This window comes from Orcinus orca, chromosome 19 (genome assembly GCF_937001465.1).
Source record: "Orcinus orca chromosome 19, mOrcOrc1.1, whole genome shotgun sequence".
Taxonomy (NCBI): Eukaryota; Metazoa; Chordata; class Mammalia; order Artiodactyla; family Delphinidae; genus Orcinus; species Orcinus orca.
In genome coordinates, this window is record NC_064577.1 from 12,251,237 (window position 1) to 12,274,001 (window position 22,765).

Genomic DNA, 22,765 nt, shown 5'->3' on the forward strand with positions numbered 1-22,765 from the left:
CCTTGTCAGCCTCTTTTCCAGAGCATGTAGGTGGTGTCTCCCCTGCCACTCCCCTGGCCCATCCCCGCTTTCCGGCCCCTGCAGGCCTTCAGCCGTGCTCATCGGATCGGCCAGGCCAACAAAGTGATGATTTACCGGTTTGTGACTCGCGCATCAGTGGAAGAGCGAATCACACAGGTGGCCAAGAGAAAGATGATGCTGACGCATCTGGTGGTGCGGCCTGGGCTGGGCTCCAAGGCGGGCTCCATGTCCAAGCAGGAGCTGGATGACATCCTCAAATTTGGCACCGAGGAGCTATTTAAGGATGAAAATGAGGGTGAGAGCCTTTTCTGCAGCTCCCTGTAAGCAGGTCTTTGCTGTCTATGAGCACTTCTCTTCTGAAACCCCCTGAAGAAAATCTCTTCTCTGCATCCTTGGAGGAAGGTTGGCTTCTTTCCTTACCTGTAAGGTTGAAAACAACAGCAAATCTCTGTGTAGACGTCCAGGGAAAGGGCCTTCTCCTCCAGAGCTCCCGTGAAAAGGAAGCAGAGGGGAAGGCTTTCCTCTGATCTCTCTAAAGTTCTGCCTGAGGTTCTGGTTAGAGCTCAGAGTCCCCTCTCATTCCCCAACTCCACCAGGGGAGAACAAGGAGGAGGACAGCAGTGTGATTCACTATGACAACGAGGCCATCGCTCGGCTCCTGGACCGGAACCAGGATGCAACTGAGGACACTGACGTGCAGAACATGAATGAGTATCTCAGCTCCTTCAAGGTGGCCCAGTACGTGGTGAGGGAAGAAGACAAGGTGAGAGGCTTGGGGCCAGACACTGTGCATCCCGGGCCACCTCTGAGGGGTCGTGTCCGACGTCCTTGACCAGACCTTGAAGTTGGAGGATCCCCCTTCGCTCTTGGTTTTTGTCTGATCTCTTACCCCAGTGCCCATCAGAGAGCGGTAGTGGACCTCAAACGACTTCTTGGTCTAAAGGATGAGACTGGACTTTGGAGAAAACTTAGGCAGAGAAAGCGGTGATGAACTCGGGAGGGAAGCTTCTGAGTCAGAGTGGGAGGGACACAGAGGGCACTAGAGGAGAGGTTTGGAAAAAAGGGAAATCACGTGGAGGAGAAGCATATTGCAGGTAAGAGGTAAGGAAAACTCACACAGAAGACTTACACACAGTGACGAGGTCTAGGGCTGGGTGGAGGCAGGCGAGTAGGGATTTTGTCATGGTGGCAGGATTGGAAGGGGAGGCCTTCAGCGTTCGTCCTGCTGCCCCTCAGATTGAGGAAATTGAACGAGAGATCATCAAGCAGGAGGAGAACGTGGATCCCGACTACTGGGAGAAGCTGCTGAGACACCACTACGAGCAGCAGCAGGAAGACCTGGCCCGCAACCTCGGCAAAGGCAAGAGGGTCCGCAAGCAGGTTAACTACAACGATGCTGCTCAGGAGGACCAAGGTGAGGACCGCCCCTGACGGAGGGACCGAGAAGGGGAGAGTGCGCTTAGGAGTCAGGGCCTTCCCTGCCAAGTGGAAAGAGATTAGGAAGGGACACTGGGAGCTACCCGGAGGCCAGGTGGATTTGCAGGTGATCTCAGCTATCTAGCAGTTGCAGAGGGCTCAGATGGACACCCAGGGGTCCCTGTTTAGAGTGGGTTATGCAGGAGTCAGGAGGTAGGTGGGTGAGTGGACATGGTGTGTGGTCCTGAGTCAGATGGCAGGCAGTCATCCGGCATCCCTAGGAGGGCCGAGGCCAGAGCGAAGGTGCAGAAGTCTCCGAGGGGAGGCGTCCAGACAGAAGGGCCCCAGCCTGGGCTTATCCAGGGAGCCATCACTGACCACTGAGCCCTTCCCCTCGCAGATAACCAGTCAGAGTACTCAGTGGGATCAGAGGAGGAGGATGAAGACTTTGATGAGCGTCCTGAAGGTGGCATCTGTTTTCTTGTTTTTCTACCGCACCTCTTCCCATTTCACTTCCCATTGTCTATTAAGCCCACTATTTTTATACAAAATGCTCATTTGTAGAAAAAGTAAAGATTGCAGGTAAGCAAAAAGGAAGAAATATCTATAATCTCGCCACTGTTAAAATTGGGAGTATATAACCGTGCAGGCTTAGGTACCTAGATGAAAGATCGAGAAAGGTAACATCCTCTTACGTTCCCACCAGTAATCTTGCTTGCATCGTATGGGTGCTACTGATTTTTTAGTATGACTCGATTCTTTTGGACCTATTGGGTTAGTAGTTCTGAATGCGCTGGGAAGAAAATTAGAAGTGCCTCAGAGCTGACACAGGCCTTTCCTGTGTTCTGTATCTTGTGAGAATGGAGGGCTAGGAAAGAGTGAGGGCGGGGAAGGAGGTGGCAGCTCTACTAACCGGGGTCACCATCTCCCCACCCAGGGCGTCGACAGTCCAAGAGGCAGCTCCGGAACGAAAAGGATAAGCCACTGCCTCCACTGCTGGCTCGAGTTGGGGGCAACATTGAGGTGAGCTGGCCTAGGCCCCTCTAGGGAATTGAAGCTGAGTCACTGAGGGTAGCACAGACCAAGAAATGAGATCCTGGACATTCACTGCCCACTCCCTCCTTGCCCCCGTCATCAGGTGTTGGGATTCAACACCCGTCAGCGGAAGGCCTTCCTCAATGCTGTGATGCGCTGGGGCATGCCACCACAGGACGCCTTCACCACCCAGTGGCTGGTGCGGGACCTCAGGGGCAAGACTGAAAAAGAGTTCAAGTGAGTGGGGATGATACAGGGCTCAGCTGGATGGAAGGGTGAAAACTTTGGGTGTTACTGCCTTCCTCTTGGCCACCATATGATGTGACCTTACTCAACTGATCACTGTACTCCCTGCCAGACAGTCTTTCCTGGCTCAGTTTCCTGGGGGGTGGGCTCAGCCTGCCCCACCTCCCCTCAGATGAGCCTAGAGCAGGGAGGCCAGGCTTCCTCCCCAATGGGAGAGGCAGTTGAGACAGGAGCCTCGCCTGGGCTGTCCTTGCCTCACATTTATTTGACCATGATAACCTGGCAGGGGGGCTGGTGGGAAGGATGAAGAGCTGACTGATGGGGCCTAGGAATGAAGTAACCAAGACCAAGGGGACTGTGGAAATGCAAGGGGAGGGGCAGATGGGGGAGTTAGGATTTGGAGGACAGGTGATGGTGAGACTGAGAGGCCCAGGGGAGGACCCCTGGAGGCACCCGGGAGTTTCAGGTTCAGTAATCCCTGTGCCCCCTTTACTGCCCTGCCCCCCCTAAGGCTCTCCTAACACACCTCCCACCCCCGTGCTCCTTAGGGCCTATGTGTCTTTGTTCATGCGCCATCTCTGTGAGCCCGGGGCAGACGGCTCTGAAACCTTTGCTGACGGGGTCCCTCGGGAGGGACTGAGTCGCCAGCAAGTGTTGACCCGCATTGGAGTCATGTCTCTCGTCAAGAAGAAGGTATCCGTCTTCCCCTCAGCCAAAGAGGCTGGCCGCCTAGGCCCTGTGCTCCTCTGCCTCTCGTCCCTGAGTTCCGGACTCACGCTGGTGCGAGAAAGGGAGAAGCGCTGGAGCTTGCTGTGTGTCCGGTCGCCGGAGCTGATCTCTGTCCCTACGACTCCCCCCGCACCTTCCAGGTTCAGGAGTTTGAGCACATCAATGGGCGCTGGTCTATGCCGGAGCTGATGCCCGACCCCAGTGCTGACTCCAAGCGTTCCTCCAGAGCCTCCTCTCCTACCAAAACGTCTCCCACCACTCCTGAGGCTTCTGCTGCAAACAGTCCCTGCACCTCAAAACCTGGTAATCAGCTCAGGATGGCAGGAGAGACAGATGGGGCCAGTGTCCGTTAGACGCCGAGGGTCTGGAGTTGGGGTGGGGAGTTTCTGCCTGCCTCACTCCGCCTTACCCCCGCAGCTACTCCAGCTCCCAGTGAGAAAGGAGATGGCGTAAGGACACCTCTGGAGAAGGATGAAGCAGAAAACCAGGAGGAGAAGCCAGAGAAGAATAGCAAAATTGGGGAGAAGATGGAAACAGAGGTGTGTGGCTACCTAGCTTCTTTGAGGGGAGGGAGTGGCAGAGTCGTGGAGGCAGGTGCCTAGGAGCCGCCACTTCATCCTGACTCCGTTGTCCTCTTTTAGGCTGATACCCCCAGCCCAGCCCCATCACTTGGGGAGCGGCTGGAGCCAAGGAAGATTCCTCTAGAGGATGAGGTGCCAGGGGTACCTGGAGAGATGGAGCCTGAACCTGGGTACCGTGGGGACAGAGAGAAGTCAGGTGGGTGCATGGTCTTAGGGGTGAAGGGGGGCTTAGAATTTGGGGGTTCTCTCTTCCTGGGATCAGGGGCTGAGGGTGACATCCTTCCTTCCTGTCCCCTACCCCCTCCCACAGCCACGGAGTCGACGCCAGGAGAGAGGGGGGAGGAGAAGCTGATGGATGGACAGGAACACAGGGAGAGGCCGGAGGGGGAGACGGGGGATTTGGGCAAGAGAGGTAATGGGTGGAAGGACCGGACACCTGGGTCCCTGAGGGAATCAGGGGAGGGGAGGTGGAGTCTTGGGAACCAAATGCCTGGGTCCTGGGTGGGTAGCTGTTCCAGGGGCCAGTACACTACAGAGAGTAGTCTTGGGACCTGGGAGGAGACTCTCCTGAGGTGTGAGCTCTGCCCCGTCTGCCGTAGCAGAAGATGTAAAAGGGGACCGGGAGCTTCGACCTGGGCCTCCTCGAGACGAGCCGCGGTCCAACGGGCGACGTGAGGAGAAGGCAGAGAAGCCGCGGTTCATGTTCAATATTGCAGACGGTGGCTTCACAGGTGGGGGGGTCCTCACTGCCCTCTGCTCCTCACTGGGGTTAGCTCATCCTCATGGGGTTTCTCTTTGGGCCTGAGGCCTCCTTCCGCCTTTAATTCCAAGTAACTGTCTATGAAATGGTGCATGCTGTCTCTGATCCTTGCCCTTGGTCCTCCTGAAGTGGACTCCTAACTCCAAAGCTGCCTTAATCCCACCTGTACTCTTAATCCCAACTTGAACCTTGTTTGTAACTAGTTTTATTCCTAACCCCTCACCTAACGTTGCCCTGTTCCTCCTAAAAAGCCCTTAGTCCTGTCCCACTGTTCAGTTCCCTCCTCTGTACCAGTCTGCTGGGCTTCACAAACTCCTGATGCCTCATCTGTCTTCTGTCCTCTCTTCAGAGCTCCACACGCTGTGGCAGAATGAGGAACGGGCAGCTGTTTCCTCGGGGAAACTCAATGAGATCTGGCACCGAAGACATGACTATTGGCTTCTGGCTGGGATTGTCCTGTATCCTTGGCTACAAACACAAGAAAAAAATGTTCTCTCAACCTGGAGAGAGGGGAACTACACTTAGGGAAGGGGGCCTAGTGCCACACTTTGGGGCGACCAGGCCAAAAGGAAGGCGTGTTCACAGCCCAGCCCTGTTAAATTCCTTGATGATCCACTTCCCTTATTGGCAGCCATGGCTACGCACGGTGGCAGGACATCCAGAATGATGCTCAGTTTGCCATTATCAACGAGCCATTTAAAACTGAAGCCAATAAGGGGAACTTTCTGGAGATGAAAAATAAGTTCCTGGCGCGGAGATTCAAGGTGAGGATGAGGGAGGAAAGGAACAGTGTTGAAGAGGGGCTTGGGTGAGAAGTGGGACCAGATCTGGTTGGAATGTAGGCAGGGTTAACACCTTGAGGGTTGAGGCGATGCTTGAGGCAAAGACCAGAGGGTCACCTTGTGTTTGGCACTGTGGTCTGGAGCGGGGCCGCAGTCAGTATTGGTGTGGAGCTGGGGGTCTGGGCCGCTGGTGAGGGCAGTGTGGGTCTCCAGCCCCGAGCTGCATGCTTGCTGCTGGCAGCTCCCGCACTCACCCCCTCCCCACGCCCTTAGCTCCTGGAGCAGGCGCTGGTGATTGAGGAGCAGCTGCGGCGGGCGGCCTACCTGAACCTATCACAGGAGCCGGCGCACCCCGCCATGGCCCTCCACGCCCGCTTCGCCGAGGCCGAGTGCCTGGCCGAGAGCCACCAGCACCTCTCCAAGGAGTCGTTGGCGGGGAACAAGCCGGCCAACGCCGTGCTGCACAAGGGTAAGGGCCGCGGCGGCCCCGCGCGGGGGAGGGCCCACAACGCTGCGTAAGTCTTCACCCCGCACCCCTCAAAATCTTCCCACCCCTCTGACCCCTTTACCCTCTGAACCACCCCCCTCTGACCTCTGACCCCACCCCGACCCACCTGGTACTGCCTTGGTTTTTAGCCTCTAGGATTCATGCAGCCAGCCCTCATCCGTGCCTAGTAGCATTCACATCAGTGCCGAAGGGAGGGACCTTCCCCCCAACCCCCCAATCTCCATGAGACTGTGCCAAGTCCCCTCCACAGGGCGGAACTTCTTCGCTGACCCACACACCTGCCATATTGCTAATAGCACACTCTCTGGGGCCCTGGCCTGTGTATAGTCCACAAAAGTCCTTACCCCCGGTCCCACAAACCACGTTCCTCACGTCTCATTCACCCCATGAAGCAGAAACCACCTCCGTCCCACCCTCTGACCCTACCCCATGAAACTTCCCTTTGACCTTCAACCCTTCCTCCCAAACCCTCTTACCTTGATAATAATAGATTAAGTTCTAAAGCCCTCTAACCATCTAATCCTGTCTGATGTAGTGACTGATTCCTGGCCCCTTTGACTCCTGTTCTAATTCCTTGAATCTGTAATGCTGACCCTCTAACCTCCCTCCCCCCCTTACATATTAAAACTTTGATTCCTTACGTCTTTGACACCACTTACCACCTCCCACGCCTCCTGACTATTTCCTCCCCATCATCCCCAACCCCTAAACCTCACTCTTTCAGTATGGGATGTTCTGACAACTCCCCGCCCCCATGTCTTCCGATGTCCTCCCTCCCCTATCTCCCTTTTCTCCATATTCCCTTTTCCTTTCTTCTTTCTCTCCATCTGTCCTCTGTGGTGATCTGGTCTCTCTGCCTCTTTACCTGACACTTTTTCTTTGTCCCCGAGTTGCTCTTTTTTTCTACTTCTGTCATTTCCTTGGTCTCTGATTCTTCGACATCTGTGTCCTCCTCTCTCTCCTTCTCTGACTGTATCTGTCCATCTGACTCCTCATCTCTTTTCCTGGCTCCATCTCTCCCTTTCCCTGTCTTTCTCTTGCCCTTCTTTCTCCGTGGCCCGGGCCCCAGTTCTGAACCAGCTGGAGGAGTTGCTGAGCGACATGAAGGCGGACGTGACCCGCCTGCCAGCCACGCTGTCCCGAATACCCCCCATCGCAGCCCGCCTTCAGATGTCCGAGCGCAGCATCCTCAGCCGGCTGGCCAGCAAGGGCACGGAGCCTCACCCCACACCGGTAACCCTTTCCCCCGACTCCAGTTTTCCCTGTTGGTACTCCTCCTGCACACGTATGAACACCTCCTTCAGAGCCCCGTGCAGTGTGGAACAACGACCTGCTCCAGCACGCTCATCAGCCTTGAGTCTCCCTGCCTGTGTGATACCCCTCAGTAGTTCTGGAGTTGGCCCATGATGTCTCCCCGACAGCTTCTTTCCTTTCAGACTGTGGACCCTCTAATGTGGGCTCGCTCTCTCTTCCAGGCCTTCCCCCCGGGTCCGTACGCTACACCTCCGGGGTACGGGGCGGCCTTCAGCGCCGCACCCGTAGGGGCCCTGGCCGCCGCAGGCGCCAATTACAGCCAGATGCCTGCAGGGTCCTTCATCACAGGTCAGCTGGTGACTTCCTGCCTCCTGCTCCTTGCATTCTTCCTTTTCCAAGCTTCATCCCTGCTCAGCTACCCTTTTACTTGTCCAGCCCATCTCGTTTCCTTGGAAGTATCCAGTGTTTTATGGAATGGAGTGGTTCTGGACTTTGTTTTTCCCATCCCTTTCTCAGCTTCTCTTCCATTCCCATCGTCAAAAACCTCATCTAGGGTTTTAGTGGTTCTGTGGCTTGGTACTACCTACCTGAGCCTCCTCCAGCTGTTTACTTCAGAGAAAGAGAATATGAAATTGGAAGGGGGTTGCGGTGAAAGTTGGAACATGTGTTCCATCATGCGTACCGTGGGGAATCTCAGAGAGAGAGATTTTTTCCCATCCCTACCTTAGAAAATTGGATGTGGCATGAGGTGACCTAGAAGTAAGAACGTACTGTCGCCAGGAAGCAGTCGACAATGGGAAGTGAAGGAGGGACTGACCCTTCCTTACCCCCTTCCCAAACAGCCGCCACCAACGGCCCTCCAGTGCTGGTGAAGAAGGAGAAGGAAATGGTGGGGGCATTGGTGTCAGACGGGCTGGATCGGAAGGAGCCCCGAGCCGGGGAGGTGATCTGTATAGACGACTGACCGGATGCCAGGCCTGCCCTTCACCCAGGCCCCGTCCCCGAGGCCGACCCCCAGCTCAGGCTCTGGGGCCTGCTGCCAGTCCTCCGCCTTCCCCACCCCTTGGGTCCCCGCTGGGCTAGGAGCCCCTTTGCCCCTCTCTACAGCTCTCTTCAAGAAGGGCCCTTTGTCCTTCTCCACCCCGTGCACCTTTCCCACCGTGCTTTGAAGACTGTGCTGGTGAGAAGAGGTCTGGGTGGGAGGTGGTCAGCAGGGTCTTCCAAGTACCTGTACCCCCCACTGCCCAGCACACACAGCTTCCCAGTGAGCGGCTGTGGTGGGGGGGGGGGGGGAAGAGGTGGAGCCGCCCCAGTTCTTATTCCTGCAGCGTAAGCTCCATCTCTTGCAGAAGTGGGGGGTTAGCCTTGCCCGGCCTTTAGGGACTTTGGTGGGGAAAAGAGCTTTCAAGAGAGGAGGGTGACTTTAGAGAGGGGTGACAGTGAGCCCTGGGAGGGTGGAAGGGAAGAGGAGGGGCAGCTGCATGTTTCCTTCCCCTACCTCCCCCCAAATGGAGGGCGGAGCAGTTAACAAGGGAGGGAGTCCATTGCTGTTCAGCCTCAGAATAAAGGCGCCGTTCACTGGCTCAGTTACCTCCTGCGTACCGGCATCTTGTGTTGGGAATCTTCCCCCCTCCCTAGGGACCAAGGACCACCCCTACAAAGAGTAATATTTGGGTGATACTCCCTTAAGCCAAAGAGGAGCTCCCCAATCTGTCCTAGGGACCCAGGTAACCTAGAAAGGGTGGTGGAGAACACAATGGGCCAGATGTGGGGGGAGCCCCCAGTTTTGGGGCTCAGGTTCTTGGAGGACTTCTACCCTCCCTCCTGAAGACCTGGATATGAACTAAACTTGAGTGGGTCAGGCAGGGCGCCTAGTCAGGGGACTACCTTGCCTTTGGGACCAGAGCAAAATAGTGGAGGGCAGGCTGGGGAGACATGGGCACATCCTCCTCCCCAGGAGGGGCTGGGGAGAGTGGCAGTTTGCATGGCGAACCCCCCACTTGCTCTTCGCTCCCCTTCACTTTCTTGCTGCTCCTTTCCCGGTCTCTTCACACCCACTCCTGGTCTGTCCCAGTCCCCTCTTCTGTATCAGGTTTATTGGTTGTACATATAAATTATACTTTCCTTTCTGTGTGCTCTGTTATTTTTGAGTGGGGGAGTTCTTTGGTTTCGGGGAGGGATGAGGAAAGAAAGGGTGTTGCTTCCTGCCATTTCCTATTACCCATTTCTCTCTTTTTTTAAATCTTGTGACTTTTCCTTTTTCTCATTTTTATTTGTTGGATCATCAGCTACAACTCCAAGGCTCTTTTTCCAACCCTCACCCCAGTGTGATGAGCTCAGCGGAGATGGAGGTTGACAGCAGGACACCTCCACAGGCCTCAGGTTGAGATCAGAGAGATAGCAGGAATTACTGGACAGAAGTTTAGTGGGAGGGGTGCCTGATAAGTTTCAGAACTGCCTTCCATTCATCCTTTTGATCGTCCTTTCCACCTTCAGCTTGTTTAGTTCTACCAAGAGTCAGTAGAGGTCACTACAGCTTCATAGGTTCAGTTCCCAGTTGCAGAAGCACACTTTTATTTTAAAGGAGCTGGGGGGTGGGGGGTCAGACCTGCATAGCTTGCCAAAGATTTGAACCGCTGGACACTACAGCTTGACATGTATTTACTACCAGAGCTTCTCAGAGGCTGAGAGACCAGACAATTTTTGAGGCTATTATATTAAAAAATGTAATTCCAACAAGCATTTATTGAGTACATGTTAAAAACACTGCTGTTGCCCTTGGAGATACAACAGTCACAAGTTAGTCACTGCTATCATGGAGCTTACACTGTAGTGCAGGACACCAACAAAACACATATCAGAAAATAAAAGTAGTGAAAAAATAAAACAAGGCATTGTATTACAGAGGGTGAGGGAGGGGGCTACACCAGATTGAAAGCCGAGAAAGACCTCCCCAAAGAGGGAATATTTAAGCTGAGACTTAACGAAAGGAAAAAGGTAAAAACATAGAAAAATTGGGGTTTATTCTTAATAAGTTCCCCCTTTTTAACTCAGGGGAAAATGTAACATAGTCTAGGACCTGGACCAGTGCTTCTTAAATTTTTACTTAAATGATCACCTGGGATTCTTGTTAAAATGCAGAGTCTAAGTCAGTAAGTCAGAAGTGAAATCCTGAGATTTTGCACTTCCAACAAGCTCCAGTCATGCCGATGCTGCTGGTCCTTGACTGTAACTCTACGATCACAAGATACGAACAGGACTTTTAAATTGAACCCCTGCCCTGAAATAGGTGATGTCTAAATATGGGACACAAGTTTAAAATTGTATGATGAGCATCTTTTTTCAGTAGTGACAGTGTTTCCTTGTGGCTGTAAAAATAATATCAGAAGTTTACAATCCACTGCCATAGCCAAATGGCTCTCCCTCCTCCCCTTGACAGGCCCTAGTGAGGTGACTCGGATAGATGCCCTCTGGACGTCGTCATACCTGCCCCAACAGGTTGAAGGGAGATTCTGAAATGAAGCGAGGCTCCTAATCTCATAGGTGGGGATGCATCTTGACAATTTTAGGAACACAGTACTGGGAAGGGGGACACTAGTAGGCATACCAGCGGAGGGAGTAGGGTGGGTACGGTTTATTTTTCTCAGTTCTCTTAGGTGCTAGAGAAGTGAGATTAATATGACATGGAAATCAGCCTCTTCTCTCCCGTTCCATCTTTTTTAAACTTTCAAATCATTGACACAGAATTGCTAAAATGGGACCTGTTGCTCCCACACATCAGAGCTGCCCTGGACAAAAGCCAAAGTCACAGCTAGGGAAATTGTCTGCTTCCCACGGGAACGTAGACTTTGTTTCTATCCTCCCTGGGCCATTCCATCCTGAATATGCAAGGCTGGCACAATCGGTAGATGGGGGCGATTCGTCTAGGAGCCTCCCCAGCGCAGCATCAACACCTCCCAGGGCGTTCCCTTCTGCCCTTGGCTCACCTCCCTCATCCGTGACACTCCAGGACATGACAGGGGGTGGGCTTGGCACCAGTTCCTCGTAGTACAGCGCGCCCCGAGAATGCAGCTCCCACCATTCTTCTGCCGTAGGTTCAGGGTTCCGCGGTTACAGCGTGCAGCGGGTCATGTGGGCCGAGTCCTTGATCTGTGGAGAGTACAGCACTGGGGGAAAGAAGGAGGATTAGTGGCAGCGGAAGGGCGCAGCCGAACCGGCGTTCCGGGGCGCTCTCCCTCCACTGCCTACCCGGGCGGCCCCTCACCGTTGCTAGGCAGCGGCCGCCGCCACCTGCGCGCGGGTGCCAGCACCCGGGCCCAGGGCCGCAGGAGCTCACGCCATCCCGCGCTCCTAGGCCCCGCCCCCTTCTCTCCGTTTCCTAGTCATCGGCCTCTCGGCCGCATCACCGCTTTCCCGAACCGGACCACCCGCCCCATTAGATTCGTGCGCGGCCCGCTCTGTTGCCTCCAAGCGTGACCACAAGTCCGGGTTGACAGTGACTTCAGTGACCCTGCCGCGCGGGAGCAGGGTGGGCGTGCGACAGAAGGGGCACATGACGACGTGGCGCAGACTCACTGCGCGCGCGGCCGCCCCGCCGCCGTCGCCACGCGCCGCCAACTCGCGCAGACAGGCGGTGCAGAGCGTGTGGCCGCAGCGGGCGCGCGCCGTCCCGGGGAGGCGGCGGGGCTCGCGGTCCCCGAGGTTGAAGGGCCGGTAGCAGATGTTGCAGTCCAGCTCGCCCCGCTCCGGAAGAGACGGCACCCTCACCAGGAGCTGCATCGTGCCCGCCGCGGACTCGAGGGCGTCGCTAACGGAGCGGGCCTGTTCTGGGGCCCGCGCCGAGGCCTGTTGCCCCTTTTAATAGTGAGACCCCCGCCCCTCTTGAGGCGTCAAGCGGCGGTCAGGCCGCTCCCCGCGGCAGCACGCGTGGGGGCGGTGGAGGTGCGAGACCCCGAATGCCAGCCATGGCGAAGCGAGGGGAGCGGGCCAGGCGGTGCGAGGGCTGGGGAGGGGAAGTCGCGGCACGCCCCACACACACACACACACTCCCTCCATGGCTTCCTTTATCCCCCACGCAGAGCCAGCGTTCCTTAATTCTACTGTGTGCAAATCCCCAGTTCCCTCCCTGGGCCCGGGCCCTCAGCCACTGGCACAGGGTTTCTCACACTCCTTCACAACCCACCCAAACGTACTTCGTAAGCCAGTGACACCGCCCATTCTGCCCAATCTTCAGTGGGCTCCTGGGCGTTTGAGCAGATGCTACCCTCAATTTTCCTTGTTATATACGACCTCCCTGTGTTCTTGTAAGGGTGGCTTCCCAAATTTTATTCTCAAACTGCTCAACTCCCAGGTGAAATCTCAGCCTAAGGAGGGCCCTAGATTCCAGGACCGTGGCCTTAGGAATGCTGGGAATCCTATCCTTTCTGAGTAGCCAGGCCTGGACACCCACACACCATGATGGCTCCAGCAACGCAGCCCAGCCTGAGCTCTGACTCAGGGGTGTGACTTCTGCTACAGGTAAACAGGACACAGTACTCACAGCCCACATTCCCTCACGGTGCCACACCCATCCCCCAGCCGCAGCCTCACCCTCCTCTCCTGGACCTGCGGTCCAGATTCTGTTGTGGAGGTTCATAGCACGGACTCTAGAGCCCGCTTACCAGTTGTGACACTTTGAGCAAGTTACTTAACTTCTCTGGGACTTGGTTTCCTCATCTATAACGTGTGGATGATAATAGGATTGAATCAGCTTATATACTGATTCTAAGGTGCTTAGAATGATACTTGGCACACAGTAAACACACCATATATTAGCTGTTGTTAGTATCCTGTGACCCAGCCTATGTTGTGTTTACTTTAACTTCTTGGCACCCAACGTTTCCAACACCCATTTCTTTTCTTTTTTTTAAACCCTGTTGCTTTCACCTTAGTAACACCCACTCAACCTTCAGCTCTCCACGCAGCCTCACTGTGTGAAATACCCACTGTAGACTCTGGTAACACCACGTGCTTTCCTCTGGACTTTGGACAACCAAAGTTTGTGTGTGTTTGGGGGTTACTTGTTACTTCTTTGCCTTTCCCATCGGTAAACTTCACAATGGTTGTTCTGAGTCTGGTTTTGTTCACCACTGTGTCCCTGTGCTGTACCATAGTAGGACTCAATAGATAAATACTTGTTAAATTAATGAACGAGGTGAGTGATAAATATGGTAAACGAGGGAATTCCCTGGCTGTCCAGTGGTTAGGACTCTTTCCCTGCCGGGGGAACTAAAATCCTGCAAGCCATGCAGCACGGCCAAAAATAATAATAATAATAAATTATATATATGTATATATATATATACACATATATGTATATATCGTAAACGAGGTGTGACAATAAAGGAAGATTCCTTACAAGGGGTTTCTAACTGCCTCTGAAGGTAATTCTAAGAGGACTTTTTTCAATGTTTTGAGCCATGGGGTAGGCATCATTAAAATAAGTGCACAGCCCTCCAAGGTAACTGTTTAAGGAGAGTACTATTTTGAATTTATAAATTCTTGTATGTTTGTTACAGAATAACTAACAATAGTCACACATTTTTACCTCTTTGTTTCCTCCACAGTCTTCCAAAATGAGTGGGAGATGATAGGAGTGGATGTAAGTATTCATTAGTTGATGCGGTTGGCTGCTAATCCAGTAAATGGCATGCTGCTGACTTCTCTCTTTTGAAAATTGGTTTTATTCTACTCTCCCAGCTTCGGGATCAAGGAAGGGTGAGGATGGGAAGAAGGGAGATGGTGAGGTTTTATATATATATATATATATATATATATATATATATATATATATATTTTTTTTTTTTTGCAGTACGCGGGCCTCTCACTGTTGTGGCCTCTCCTGTTGCAGAGCACAGGCTCTGGACACGCAGGCTCAGCGGCCATGGCTCACGAGCCTAGCCGGTCCACGGCATGTGGGATCTTCCTGGACCGGGGCATGAACCTGCATCCCCTGCATCGGCAGGCAGACTCTCCACCACTGCGCCACCAGGGAAGCCCGGTGAGGTTATATTTTAAGGGAGGCAGAGCTCATCCTACCCTGCCTTGTGATCTTTAAAGGTTATAACTTTCCACCCACTTTGTGTCCCAGGGAAATCAGAGTTCTTTGGGGAAGAATAAGGGTAAGGCTCTGACATAATCCCATTTGCTTCTGCTTTTCCACCACTCTCACACCTGATCTTTGACTTGTTTTCTTTCTTTTCTTTATAATATTTCTTTTCCCTGTCTCTGTATCATTTCAACCATAGACCGGTTTTCATTTTACCTCTCCTTCCCCAAATCCCAAAGCCTCAACCTCAGAACAGCCCCTCCCCCTCAGCCACAGGAAAACCACCTAGATAGTTCATTGGCGTATGTGTGGGTATCAGGCAAGAGGGAAACAAGACGAATGGCTAATATAACTTACAAAACAAGGGGGCTTCCCTGGTGGCGCAGTGGTTGAGAGCCCGCCTGCCGATTCAGGGGATGCAGGTTCGTGCCACAACAGTGAGAGGCCCGCGTACCGCAAAAAAAAAACACAAAAAAACAAAACAAGGGTAAGAGTGAGCATCAGAGGGAGGAGCAACAAAGCTATGAAGCCCGGCCTGTGGGTTCTAAGGAAGAAAGCTGTGGCCTGGAGGATCAGGTGCCTGGGTCCTTGATGAGAGCAGTGACTAGGAGCATGATGCCTGGGTCACTGAGGTAAAGGAGCAGTGGACAGGTAGTGCTGGACCTTTCTAACGGCAGGGTGCTAGAGGCCCAGATACGTGAGACTGAGATCCTAACCTCTCAGCCCCCAGCAATTTCAGACGCGGTAAGTGATGATCAAGCTGAGATTTTATTTACAGTTCCCTGGGAAGTCTTACACAAGAGGGGCCATCATTATTGCTTTAAGATTATTGCCAGGAGGAAGACTACAGTCCTCCACTCCCGGGTAGGAGTCCTGCTCAAGGCTCAAAAGTTTATCCCCAGACCTTTTTATGTCAGCCCCATTTCTCTGCCCTGACCTAAAGGCTGTCACCTTTTCCTGCAAAGTGCGGCCCAACCGTACTTTCCAAGGGCTTCCCTGGCCACTTGTGCCAGGACAGGCTATACATCGGCCGTCAATTTTCCCTCATCAGTGCTTTGTCACTGCACTCCCCACCCTACCCCTCTCTGACAAGAACAAAGTCTCAACACTTTTTGTGGTTTTAAGCCCTCCTCCACCTCCTGGCTGAGGCAGGGTCCTAGTTTCCCAAAGATTATCATTTACTTCCTGCCAGGACCAGCCTGGCTTCCTTTGTAACGAATGTAAGAGCCCCATCTCCTTTGTCCCAGATGACATCAAAACTCACTTCATATTAGGTTGTTACCCCTTGATGACATTTCAAGGGCCACTTCTGAGGTACTCTGCATGGGTCTTGTATCTGCCTTTTTTCCCCCTGGGCCTCGGCGATTAGGGGAAGAGAGAAGGGAGCGAGGCTAAGTGGCAGAGAGGGGACAGCCCAGTAGCTCATGCCCAGGATTAGCAGGGAGACCTAGGAGGACGCAATAGGGGGCGGCGGACTACTTTCCCTCTCAAGCCCCACTGCGGGAGGATATGGCTTTGTTCATGCTTTCGCTACTGTGACCGGAACTCGTTAGTGGGCGGGGCCTCCCTGGCTCCGGCCGCTGCGTGGAGGGATCCGGAGCGGGAGGGAGGCGGGGGCGGGAAGCGGTCCTGGGAGCGGGTCCCTGCGCCCCCGACGGACTATTTCTTGAGATGAGGTTTGTGGCCCAGGAGCCCTTCTATCTCCATCACCGTCTGCGGGGTCAGCTGACTCAGCACCTGCAATTGAATGGGGTGGTGGAGAGGTGCAGGGTTGCTGAACAAGGGAATGAGGTTGGAAAACCCGGGGAGCCGCACAGCGAAGCCAGGTGGCAGGGAAAGAGTCGCAGCTGTGCCCCTGCCTCACCGTCTCACCCTGGGACCTCTCATTTGCCAAGCGAGGACATTGTAGTGGGTGACCTCACAGGCCCATTCTGGGCTGGACAGCAAGGCCTTGCTTGAGTGCTGGGACAGGGGACAGAGATGGGCTCTGGCTCTGACACCCCCCCCCCACTCCCCCCCACACCCTTCCCCCCTCACCTGCAGGGCGCCCAGGTGTTCAATCAGCTGCTCTGCACTGGACACCCCCAGCAAGACCGAGCTGACACCCTCACTGCGGAGACACCACGCTGGGCCAGAGAAGGAAATAAAAAAGAACTGGTCGGAAAGAGTGAGCACGCAGACTTCAGAGGTGTCTCCGAGGAAGAGGGTCCTCCCCAGAGACAAACCAGTCTGCGGTTTGGTAGCATCTCAGGAGGAGACAAGGCCTCTGCAGGGTCCAGGGCTGGCAGTGTCTCACCAATAGCAAGCTGCGCCACGGTGCAGCCCAGCTGGTGAGCGATGGGGAGAAGGTCCATGACTTTGGCTTGTTGCTTCTTGCCATCCTCACTCTGCACTTTGTCTTTGTGCCACTGGTAGCCCTGGAGGCCAAGGAGAATCAGCAAAAGACGACTCCTCAGATAGTCCACTCCTGCTGTCCTGAGCCCCCAGATCTCACCTTGATGTTGACCCTGCAGGTATCTGGGACTCGCCCATCATACTTGCTAGTGATGAGGCCACAGGCAAGAGGGGACCAGGTGACTGAGCCAACACCTAAGAGGAAGAGGATTGGATGTGGGAAAGGGATCTAGGTGATGGTGAGGCCGAGGGAAAGGTAGGGATGAGGGGACTTCGAACCAATCTTGTGGTAGAGCTCTGGCAGCTGCATCTCCACCTTCTCTCTCTGAAACAGATGGTGCTCAGCTTGTTCACACACTGGAGGAATCAGGTTGAACTGTCTGGCCATGGAGTAGGCCTCCTGAGTTGGGGTGGGGAAAAGATGGGGGTCAGAGCACTCCTTCCATTTTCTTCCACTCCCCCCCCTCCAGTAGAGTGGGGTTTGGAGTGGCCATGTGAAAAGTGGGAACAAGTTGTAGGACGGCGAGGTGGGTGGCACACTCACCATGATTTCTGCAGCCCCCCATCGGGATGTCCCCCAGTATAGGGCCAGGCCCTGGTTGATGACATAGGTCATGGCTCGCACAATCTCTAGGCACATAGGAGAGGGAGAGCCTCACTGTCAGACCCCTGGCATCCTGGGTTCCAGATGTGCAGACCTCTGCCTGCCCCACCAAGGCCCCACTCATCCCTGTGGAGTCGGAGGGGTTGGTATCTGCTTTTCACCTCCCTCCCCGTCCAAGTCCTGGGGTCTGAGCCTCTGCTGTGGAGCTTGGGTGGCCTCCTGAGCAGGGGCTGGCTTCTGCTGAGGGTTTTAGAAGTGCTCAGTTTTGAAGGGCTGTCAGGGTTGGGGTGCTGCTTTTACCCTCCATGGGACTGTTGGGGTCTGAGCGATTGGCGAAGATGATGTCCACATATCCCAGCTGGAGGCGTTCCAGGGATCCTCGCAAGCCTGGGGTAAAAGCATGGGGCGAGGAAGGTAAGCTCTTCAGCTTCAGTTTCCTAAGAATTTAGACCTTATCCTTTTGCCATGGCCACCTAAATCCCGGCTTCCCTATTCAAAGCCTCAGACTCAGAGCTTCAGAGAATGTTCCCAACTCCTCTGGCTTCCATACCCAGCCACCTCCAGTTCCCAGCCCCTAACTCTTACCCTCAATGATGTGTTTGCGGCTCAAGCCTCGCTCAGTTTCTGCCCTGTAGGAAAAGGTAAGTCAGAGATGAGGTGTGTCAAAGATAAGGGACCAGGGCTGGCCTGGAATCATGAGGAACTGGTATTTCAGGGGTCCTCACAGGCAGGATGCAGACCTGGGGTAGCAGGTGCAGGGACTGCTGTCCCCACCCCCATCCCATGCACCTTCACACAGTCTCTGCAGATCTCCCCAATTATAGTGAGGCAGCCACTTACTGTCCTCCCCCAAAAATCTTGGTGGTGATGACATAGCTTGATCTCCTGGAAGAAAGAGAAATGGTAGAACGGGCAAGAAAAGGATTTTTGGATGATCATGTCCCCAGCAACCTCCCGGCCCTCCCCACCCACCCAACATGTCTTACCTCCAACCTTTGCTCTTGAGGATGTTGCCTAGGGTTCTTTCAGCCCTGGAAGGAAGACAGTGTAGAAGCACTGACCCCTCCAAAGTGGATCAGTTTCTTTCCTTCCTCCCCACCTTTCCCTTCAACTAATTTCCTCTCCTGTAAAATGGAGCATAAACAAGGAGCCCATTGGGCTGTCAGCCCCTCCTAGACTAAGTAAGAGGGGCTCCCAATCTAGGGTTCTAGTCGTATCATTTTCACTCATTCATTCAACAAATGTCAGCTGTGCATCACTGTGTACCAAGCTCTGTTCTGGGTGCTGAAGGGATAGAATAGGATGAGAGAAGAGGGACCAACTATAGTGGAGCCAGGGAGGACACTGCCTCGTCTGGTTCCAACCATTTGAATTGCCCTCCCCCTTCTTTTAGTCTTTGCAAAGTTCCACCCATCCTCCAAAATTTAGCTTGGTCCTCCAAAATTTAGCTTGGATTCTGCCTCATTCTATGGAAAATGTTCTCTGATTGCTGTAGTCTATGGTCAGTCCTTGTCAGCTTCCATAGCTCTTATTGGCTACACAATTTTTTGACACTTAATCATGAGTTAATGTGTGACAAGTCTTAAGTTATGGTGGGCTCTTACTGAAGTGTTACTGTTATTTAATCTTTCGTATCTCCTTGTCTTTTGGTTTGTTTGTTTAACCACTTAGACTGTGAGCTTTTTGAGGGCATATTGATGTCATCCTTCAATCAGATACCTGCTCTGTGACAGGCTCTGCATAGGTACTTAGGTGACGTGGGAAAGCGCAAGACAAGTTCTGTGGAGGGAGGAGCCTCCCAGGTGAGCAGTGAATATGGCCTTGTAAACGAGTAATTGATGAACTCTGTGTCAGAGGGTAGTGTAAAGTGCTTTGGGAGCTGATGGGGATAGTGACCAACTTTGGGGAGCTGGGCAAAGGCTTCTTGGAAGAGCTGACATCTGGGACAAGTCTTAAAGATAAGCAGAAGAGTTTGCCAGAAGAAGAGGCAGGAGTAGTCATCCTAGGTTTTTACTATTTGCAGCGTGAAGCCATGTGTGCTGTGGTATAGTATGTTTGAAATTTATCTTTGTCATCCTCACATAGTTGCACATAAATGACGTCCAGGAAATAGTTGTTTGTTTTATTTCATTTTGACTGCACAGTATGCCCCATTGCCCTCAAAGCTGGAGAGACAGATGTTGGGACTACAGTTCCCATAATGCTTTGGGGCCCCATTGGCTGAAAGGTTGGAACTTAGTGATGCAGAATTCCCAGGGTTCTTTAGGGGGGAAACCAAAAAGCCCTGATATTCTCTCAGCCTTCCAAGTGTAACTTAGTCTTTCACCCCAGTCCTTACTTTCCCGCTGCATACACTTCGGTGGTGTCAAACAGGTTTACGCCATGCTCATAGGCTACTGTCAGCACATCCTCTGCTGTCTAGGATGGTGAGAGAAAAAGTTGAAGACCAGCAACCAGCCTCTCAGTTACCTTCCTTACGGCATTCTAGCCCATCAGACCTCAACCTTCGTTTACACATTCACTCCCCTTTCCCCATCCTCCAACCTCAGGTCCACCGTTCCCCATGCTTGTTGTTCAAACCCCTATGCAAGTCCATTTCCCCCCTTTTTGGTTCTCTCATACCCCCTCACCCTGCTTCTAGGTCCCATCACTTATACCTCATCTGAGATCTGAGAACCAAATGTGACCCAGGTACCTGCAAGAGAGAAGCCAGGCAGGTGAGACCTGTGGGGGCAAGCCATGAAAGAACGCCCCTTCCCTTAATTCCTCTTCTTTCTAACTCACCTAGGCCAAGGCAGGATACCCGAAGACCAGACTTTCCTAGGTTCCTGCAGGACACAGAGGCAGAAGGAAGGGGTAGAGCCTCCATTAGGAACATAGATTATCAGCCTCCAGTTCCTCTCCTTCCAGACTGAGATGCCCTCAGGGTGTCTCAGTCCAAAGAAGCTAGACTCAGTGAGCCCACTGAATTGGGCAGTGCTATGGCCATAGCATAAGTGAACAAATAATGACTGTTCCTCTGGAGCCACTGTCCAGTGCCTCTGTTCCCTCCTATCACATTGAAGATGCGCTGCCTGCTTAGCGTTTCTGCTGGTGGGTCTTGTGTTTATTTGAGTCATCTCTGGGATGTGTAGAGTCGAGGGTGGGGGTTGGCTGGGAGGAATGCGACTGGCTAATTGTGATGAGTTTGTGAAAACAGATCATCAGAGAGTGCTGTGCTAAAGGGCAGACACTGGGGTGGAAGGGGTAAACCAAGTCAAGTTCAGGCACTCAGGCAGGCAAGGATCCTTGGATAGGCTAGGCAGGGAGGCCTCCAACAAAAGCAGGTAGGACACCTGGGTGGAGAGTATGAGAGGTAAGACCAGTTCCCCCTCTTCCCCTCTCTACTCCCTCTGCTCCTGTTGGCTTGTGAAGTCTGTCTTCAAACCAGAGAGACGCTCCTCCCAAGGACCCCCCACCCAGGCCGTCCGCTCAGCTTCCCAATCAGGGCCACCACATGGAGGGGATCAAATTCCTCAAGTGACAAAGCCAGGTCAGATCAGTGACCTCTGCTCACTCTCAAGCAGGAGCCCCTCCCCTCCCCCCTACTGGTAGTCCTGAGAGCCCAGAGGTTCTCTGAGATAAAGTCGGTTACATTTCCGTCCATCTTACCCACATGGCCCCTGTCCTTCGGCAGGGGCTTGAGAGATGTGGTCCATCCTTCCAAGGGCCCCACTTCCCTCCCCACCAAGAAGGTTGCAGGAGACCTTGGGGCATGTGGGGGCAGTATCTGGGTCAGGCACACTGAGCAGGCCACAGTGAGAAGCCGTTTCCTTCCCGCATCTTCCCAGGACACGACCCAAGGACACTTCATCCCGGGGGGTGGGGGTGGGGGTGTGCAGCCTGGAGATCCGTGCATCCCTCGCCTTCCTGAGGGTAAGGAGGGAAGCTTAGGAGTATCCCCTGGGTCTGACAGGCCTGGTCAACCTTGGTAAACTTGATTTTCTACTAGTCGGGGGTATGGACGGAGAGCAAGAGAGGGCCCAAGTAAGGGAGTGCCAATGATGGGAAGAGGAGATGGAGTGAGCCGGGATCTTCTTAGCGAAGTTTGAGGGGGTTCTGGAAGCATCCCAGGAAGCCTCAAGGGTCAGGAAAGGGGAGCAGATGTGGCGGGCTGCCCGGCCACCCCCATACCTGTATTTCATGCCAGTGCCTCGGCCGGTGCTCTCTCGGAGGACCCCAGCGGGCGCTGGGGGTCGGGGGACCACTGCGGCCCGGGCCTTGGGGCCCGACCCTCCTCCCCCTGTAGGATTCCCATGCCCCCCGCCGACCGGCCCGCCATTACCGCCCCCGGGGCCCGGCCGGGGTCCACACAGACGGTCCTCACTGCTCCGGCTGCGAAGGTTCTGCTCGGTACATGCGATAGACACCTGCATGCCGGCTGGCCAAGGCGAGGGAGGGGGCTCCGAGGGGGCGGAAGGAGGAGGGAACCGGTAAGCCCGAGGGGAGACACCCGGGGGTGTAGTGGCGCGAGCTCTAGAAGAGCGGGAAGGCTGAGGAGGTTGCGGCGGGAGCAGCCAGGCAGGATCCGGCTCGCGGGGGCGGGCTGCTGGAGGTCGCGGGGTTTGCGGCGGAGAGGAGAAACGCGGGGGGGCGCCACGAGTGGAGCGATTAGGATTCGGGGGTACTGGCGCAGGGAGGAGAGGGGGAAATGGACGAGGGTAAAGGTCGAGGGCTATTCTCGGAGGGTAGGAACTTAGGGACGGGGGGGGCGGAAGAGAGATGCCACCTCAGCCCGAACCGCAGCGGGACCCGATAGACTCCCAGCCGCGTCGGCTGCGGGCCCAGCTTATCAACATGCAGACACCGCCCCCTCATCTGCATAAAGACGCCCGCCTCCCAGCCAAAACCTGCCGCTCATCTGCATAAGCCCCACCTTCCGGAGCTCCGCAGCTTGGGTGTTCTGTGGGCTCACAGGAACCGGAGAGCAGAACCGGGAGGGTGGTTCTACTCTCTGCACCCCGAGGCCAGTCGGCCTTCCCCCAACCCAGTGGTTTTCAATCAGTGAGCTATTTTCTCCCCTAGGGGACGTTTGGCAAGATCTGGAGACATTGTTGACTGTCACGATCTGGGTGCGCGCGCGCCCGCGCGCGTGTGAGAGAAAGAGAGAAAGAGAAAGACATGGAGACGTGCTACCAGCATCTAGTGAGTGGCAGCCAGAACAAAGTACACGACAGCACCCCCCCACACACACACACACACCAAGATATTATCCAGCCCCAAACGTCAATAGTGCCGCTGTTGAGAAACCCGTGGACAAAGCCTCTTTGCTGGTTCAGGGGATGTGAACACCCTGGTTCACGCCTTCA

General features: G+C 54.2%; 3 protein-coding genes, 1 long non-coding RNA gene and 1 other non-coding gene across 20 annotated transcripts in view; 3 read left to right on the forward strand and 2 right to left on the reverse strand.

Annotated features, from left to right (window-relative positions):
• Positions 1-9,461, forward strand: part of CHD3 (chromodomain helicase DNA binding protein 3) — a 25,112-nt gene extending 15,651 nt beyond the window's left edge. For 4 of the 12 annotated variants that reach the window (XM_033422927.2, XM_033422930.2, XM_033422929.2 and 1 more), the window contains exons 23-40: positions 85-316; positions 618-784; positions 1,258-1,435; positions 1,838-1,903; positions 2,375-2,460; positions 2,576-2,709; positions 3,267-3,411; positions 3,588-3,750; positions 3,865-3,986; positions 4,089-4,224; positions 4,339-4,440; positions 4,628-4,759; positions 5,138-5,246; positions 5,420-5,552; positions 5,844-6,085; positions 7,148-7,311; positions 7,554-7,680; positions 8,175-9,461. In XM_033422927.2, coding sequence (XP_033278818.1) covers positions 85-316; positions 618-784; positions 1,258-1,435; positions 1,838-1,903; positions 2,375-2,460; positions 2,576-2,709; positions 3,267-3,411; positions 3,588-3,750; positions 3,865-3,986; positions 4,089-4,224; positions 4,339-4,440; positions 4,628-4,759; positions 5,138-5,246; positions 5,420-5,552; positions 5,844-6,085; positions 7,148-7,311; positions 7,554-7,680; positions 8,175-8,415 — 2,679 coding nt within the window. In that variant the 3' untranslated portion in view covers positions 8,416-9,461. Of the gene's footprint in view, positions 1-84; positions 317-617; positions 785-1,257; positions 1,436-1,837; positions 1,904-2,374; positions 2,461-2,575; positions 2,710-3,266; positions 3,412-3,587; positions 3,751-3,864; positions 3,987-4,088; positions 4,225-4,338; positions 4,441-4,627; positions 4,760-5,137; positions 5,247-5,419; positions 5,553-5,843; positions 6,086-6,613; positions 7,312-7,553; positions 7,681-8,174 lie in introns of those variants that run through there. The other 8 variants (XM_033422934.2, XM_033422928.2, XM_033422935.2 and 5 more) reach the window with 8 other exon arrangements.
• On the forward strand, positions 2,842-2,981 carry LOC117200445 (small Cajal body-specific RNA 21). The gene has a single exon (XR_004482023.1). It is a non-coding gene; the product is annotated as a small Cajal body-specific RNA 21 (non-coding RNA).
• Positions 9,462-10,057: 596 nt separating the features above from the next.
• RNF227 (ring finger protein 227) lies at positions 10,058-12,111 on the reverse strand. The gene is given in 3 exon segments (XM_033422968.2): positions 10,058-11,498; positions 11,597-11,711; positions 11,713-12,111. Coding segments are annotated over 3 exon segments (570 nt in total). The 3' UTR covers positions 10,058-11,442.
• A 602-nt stretch (positions 12,112-12,713) lies between these two features.
• Positions 12,714-19,527, forward strand: LOC125962203 (uncharacterized). Its single transcript, XR_007473712.1, has 4 exons — positions 12,714-12,849; positions 13,938-13,972; positions 14,183-14,371; positions 16,463-19,527. It is a non-coding gene; the product is annotated as an uncharacterized LOC125962203 (long non-coding RNA).
• On the reverse strand, positions 14,557-22,687 carry KCNAB3 (potassium voltage-gated channel subfamily A regulatory beta subunit 3). 5 transcript variants are annotated; one of them, XM_004266886.3, is made up of 14 exons: positions 21,591-22,687; positions 20,202-20,245; positions 20,075-20,112; positions 19,756-19,835; positions 18,404-18,448; positions 18,258-18,302; positions 18,003-18,046; positions 17,718-17,804; positions 17,358-17,443; positions 17,093-17,213; positions 16,914-17,008; positions 16,716-16,836; positions 16,457-16,545; positions 14,557-16,156 (listed from the first exon to the last, which is right to left on the reverse strand). In XM_004266886.3, the coding sequence occupies exons 1-14, from the start codon at positions 21,830-21,832 to the stop codon at positions 16,079-16,081; spliced, it is 1,215 nt and encodes a 404-aa protein (XP_004266934.1). In that variant the 5' UTR covers positions 21,833-22,687; the 3' UTR covers positions 14,557-16,078. The 5 variants fall into 5 exon arrangements, with proteins under 5 accessions (XP_004266934.1, XP_033278858.1, XP_033278855.1 ...); XM_033422967.2 differs by having other exon boundaries at positions 17,358-17,467; XM_033422964.2 differs by having other exon boundaries at positions 16,457-16,836.
• Between the last annotated feature and the right edge of the window lie 78 nt (positions 22,688-22,765).

What these genes read in the sequence shown, in the direction of transcription:
- KCNAB3 (XM_033422962.2), bottom strand. Translation starts at nt 21,832, where the DNA reads ATGCAGGTGTCTATCGCATGTACCGAGCAGAACCTTCGCAGCCGGAGC. An exon ending in GTTCTCAGATCTCAGATGAG is followed by an intron (nt 19,836 to 20,074) that starts GTATAAGTGATG and finishes TCACCATCCTAG; the next exon opens with ACAGCAGAGGATGTGCTGAC. An exon ending in AGAGCTCTACCACAAGATTG is followed by an intron (nt 17,009 to 17,092) that starts GTTCGAAGTCCC and finishes TCTTCCTCTTAG; the next exon opens with GTGTTGGCTCAGTCACCTGG.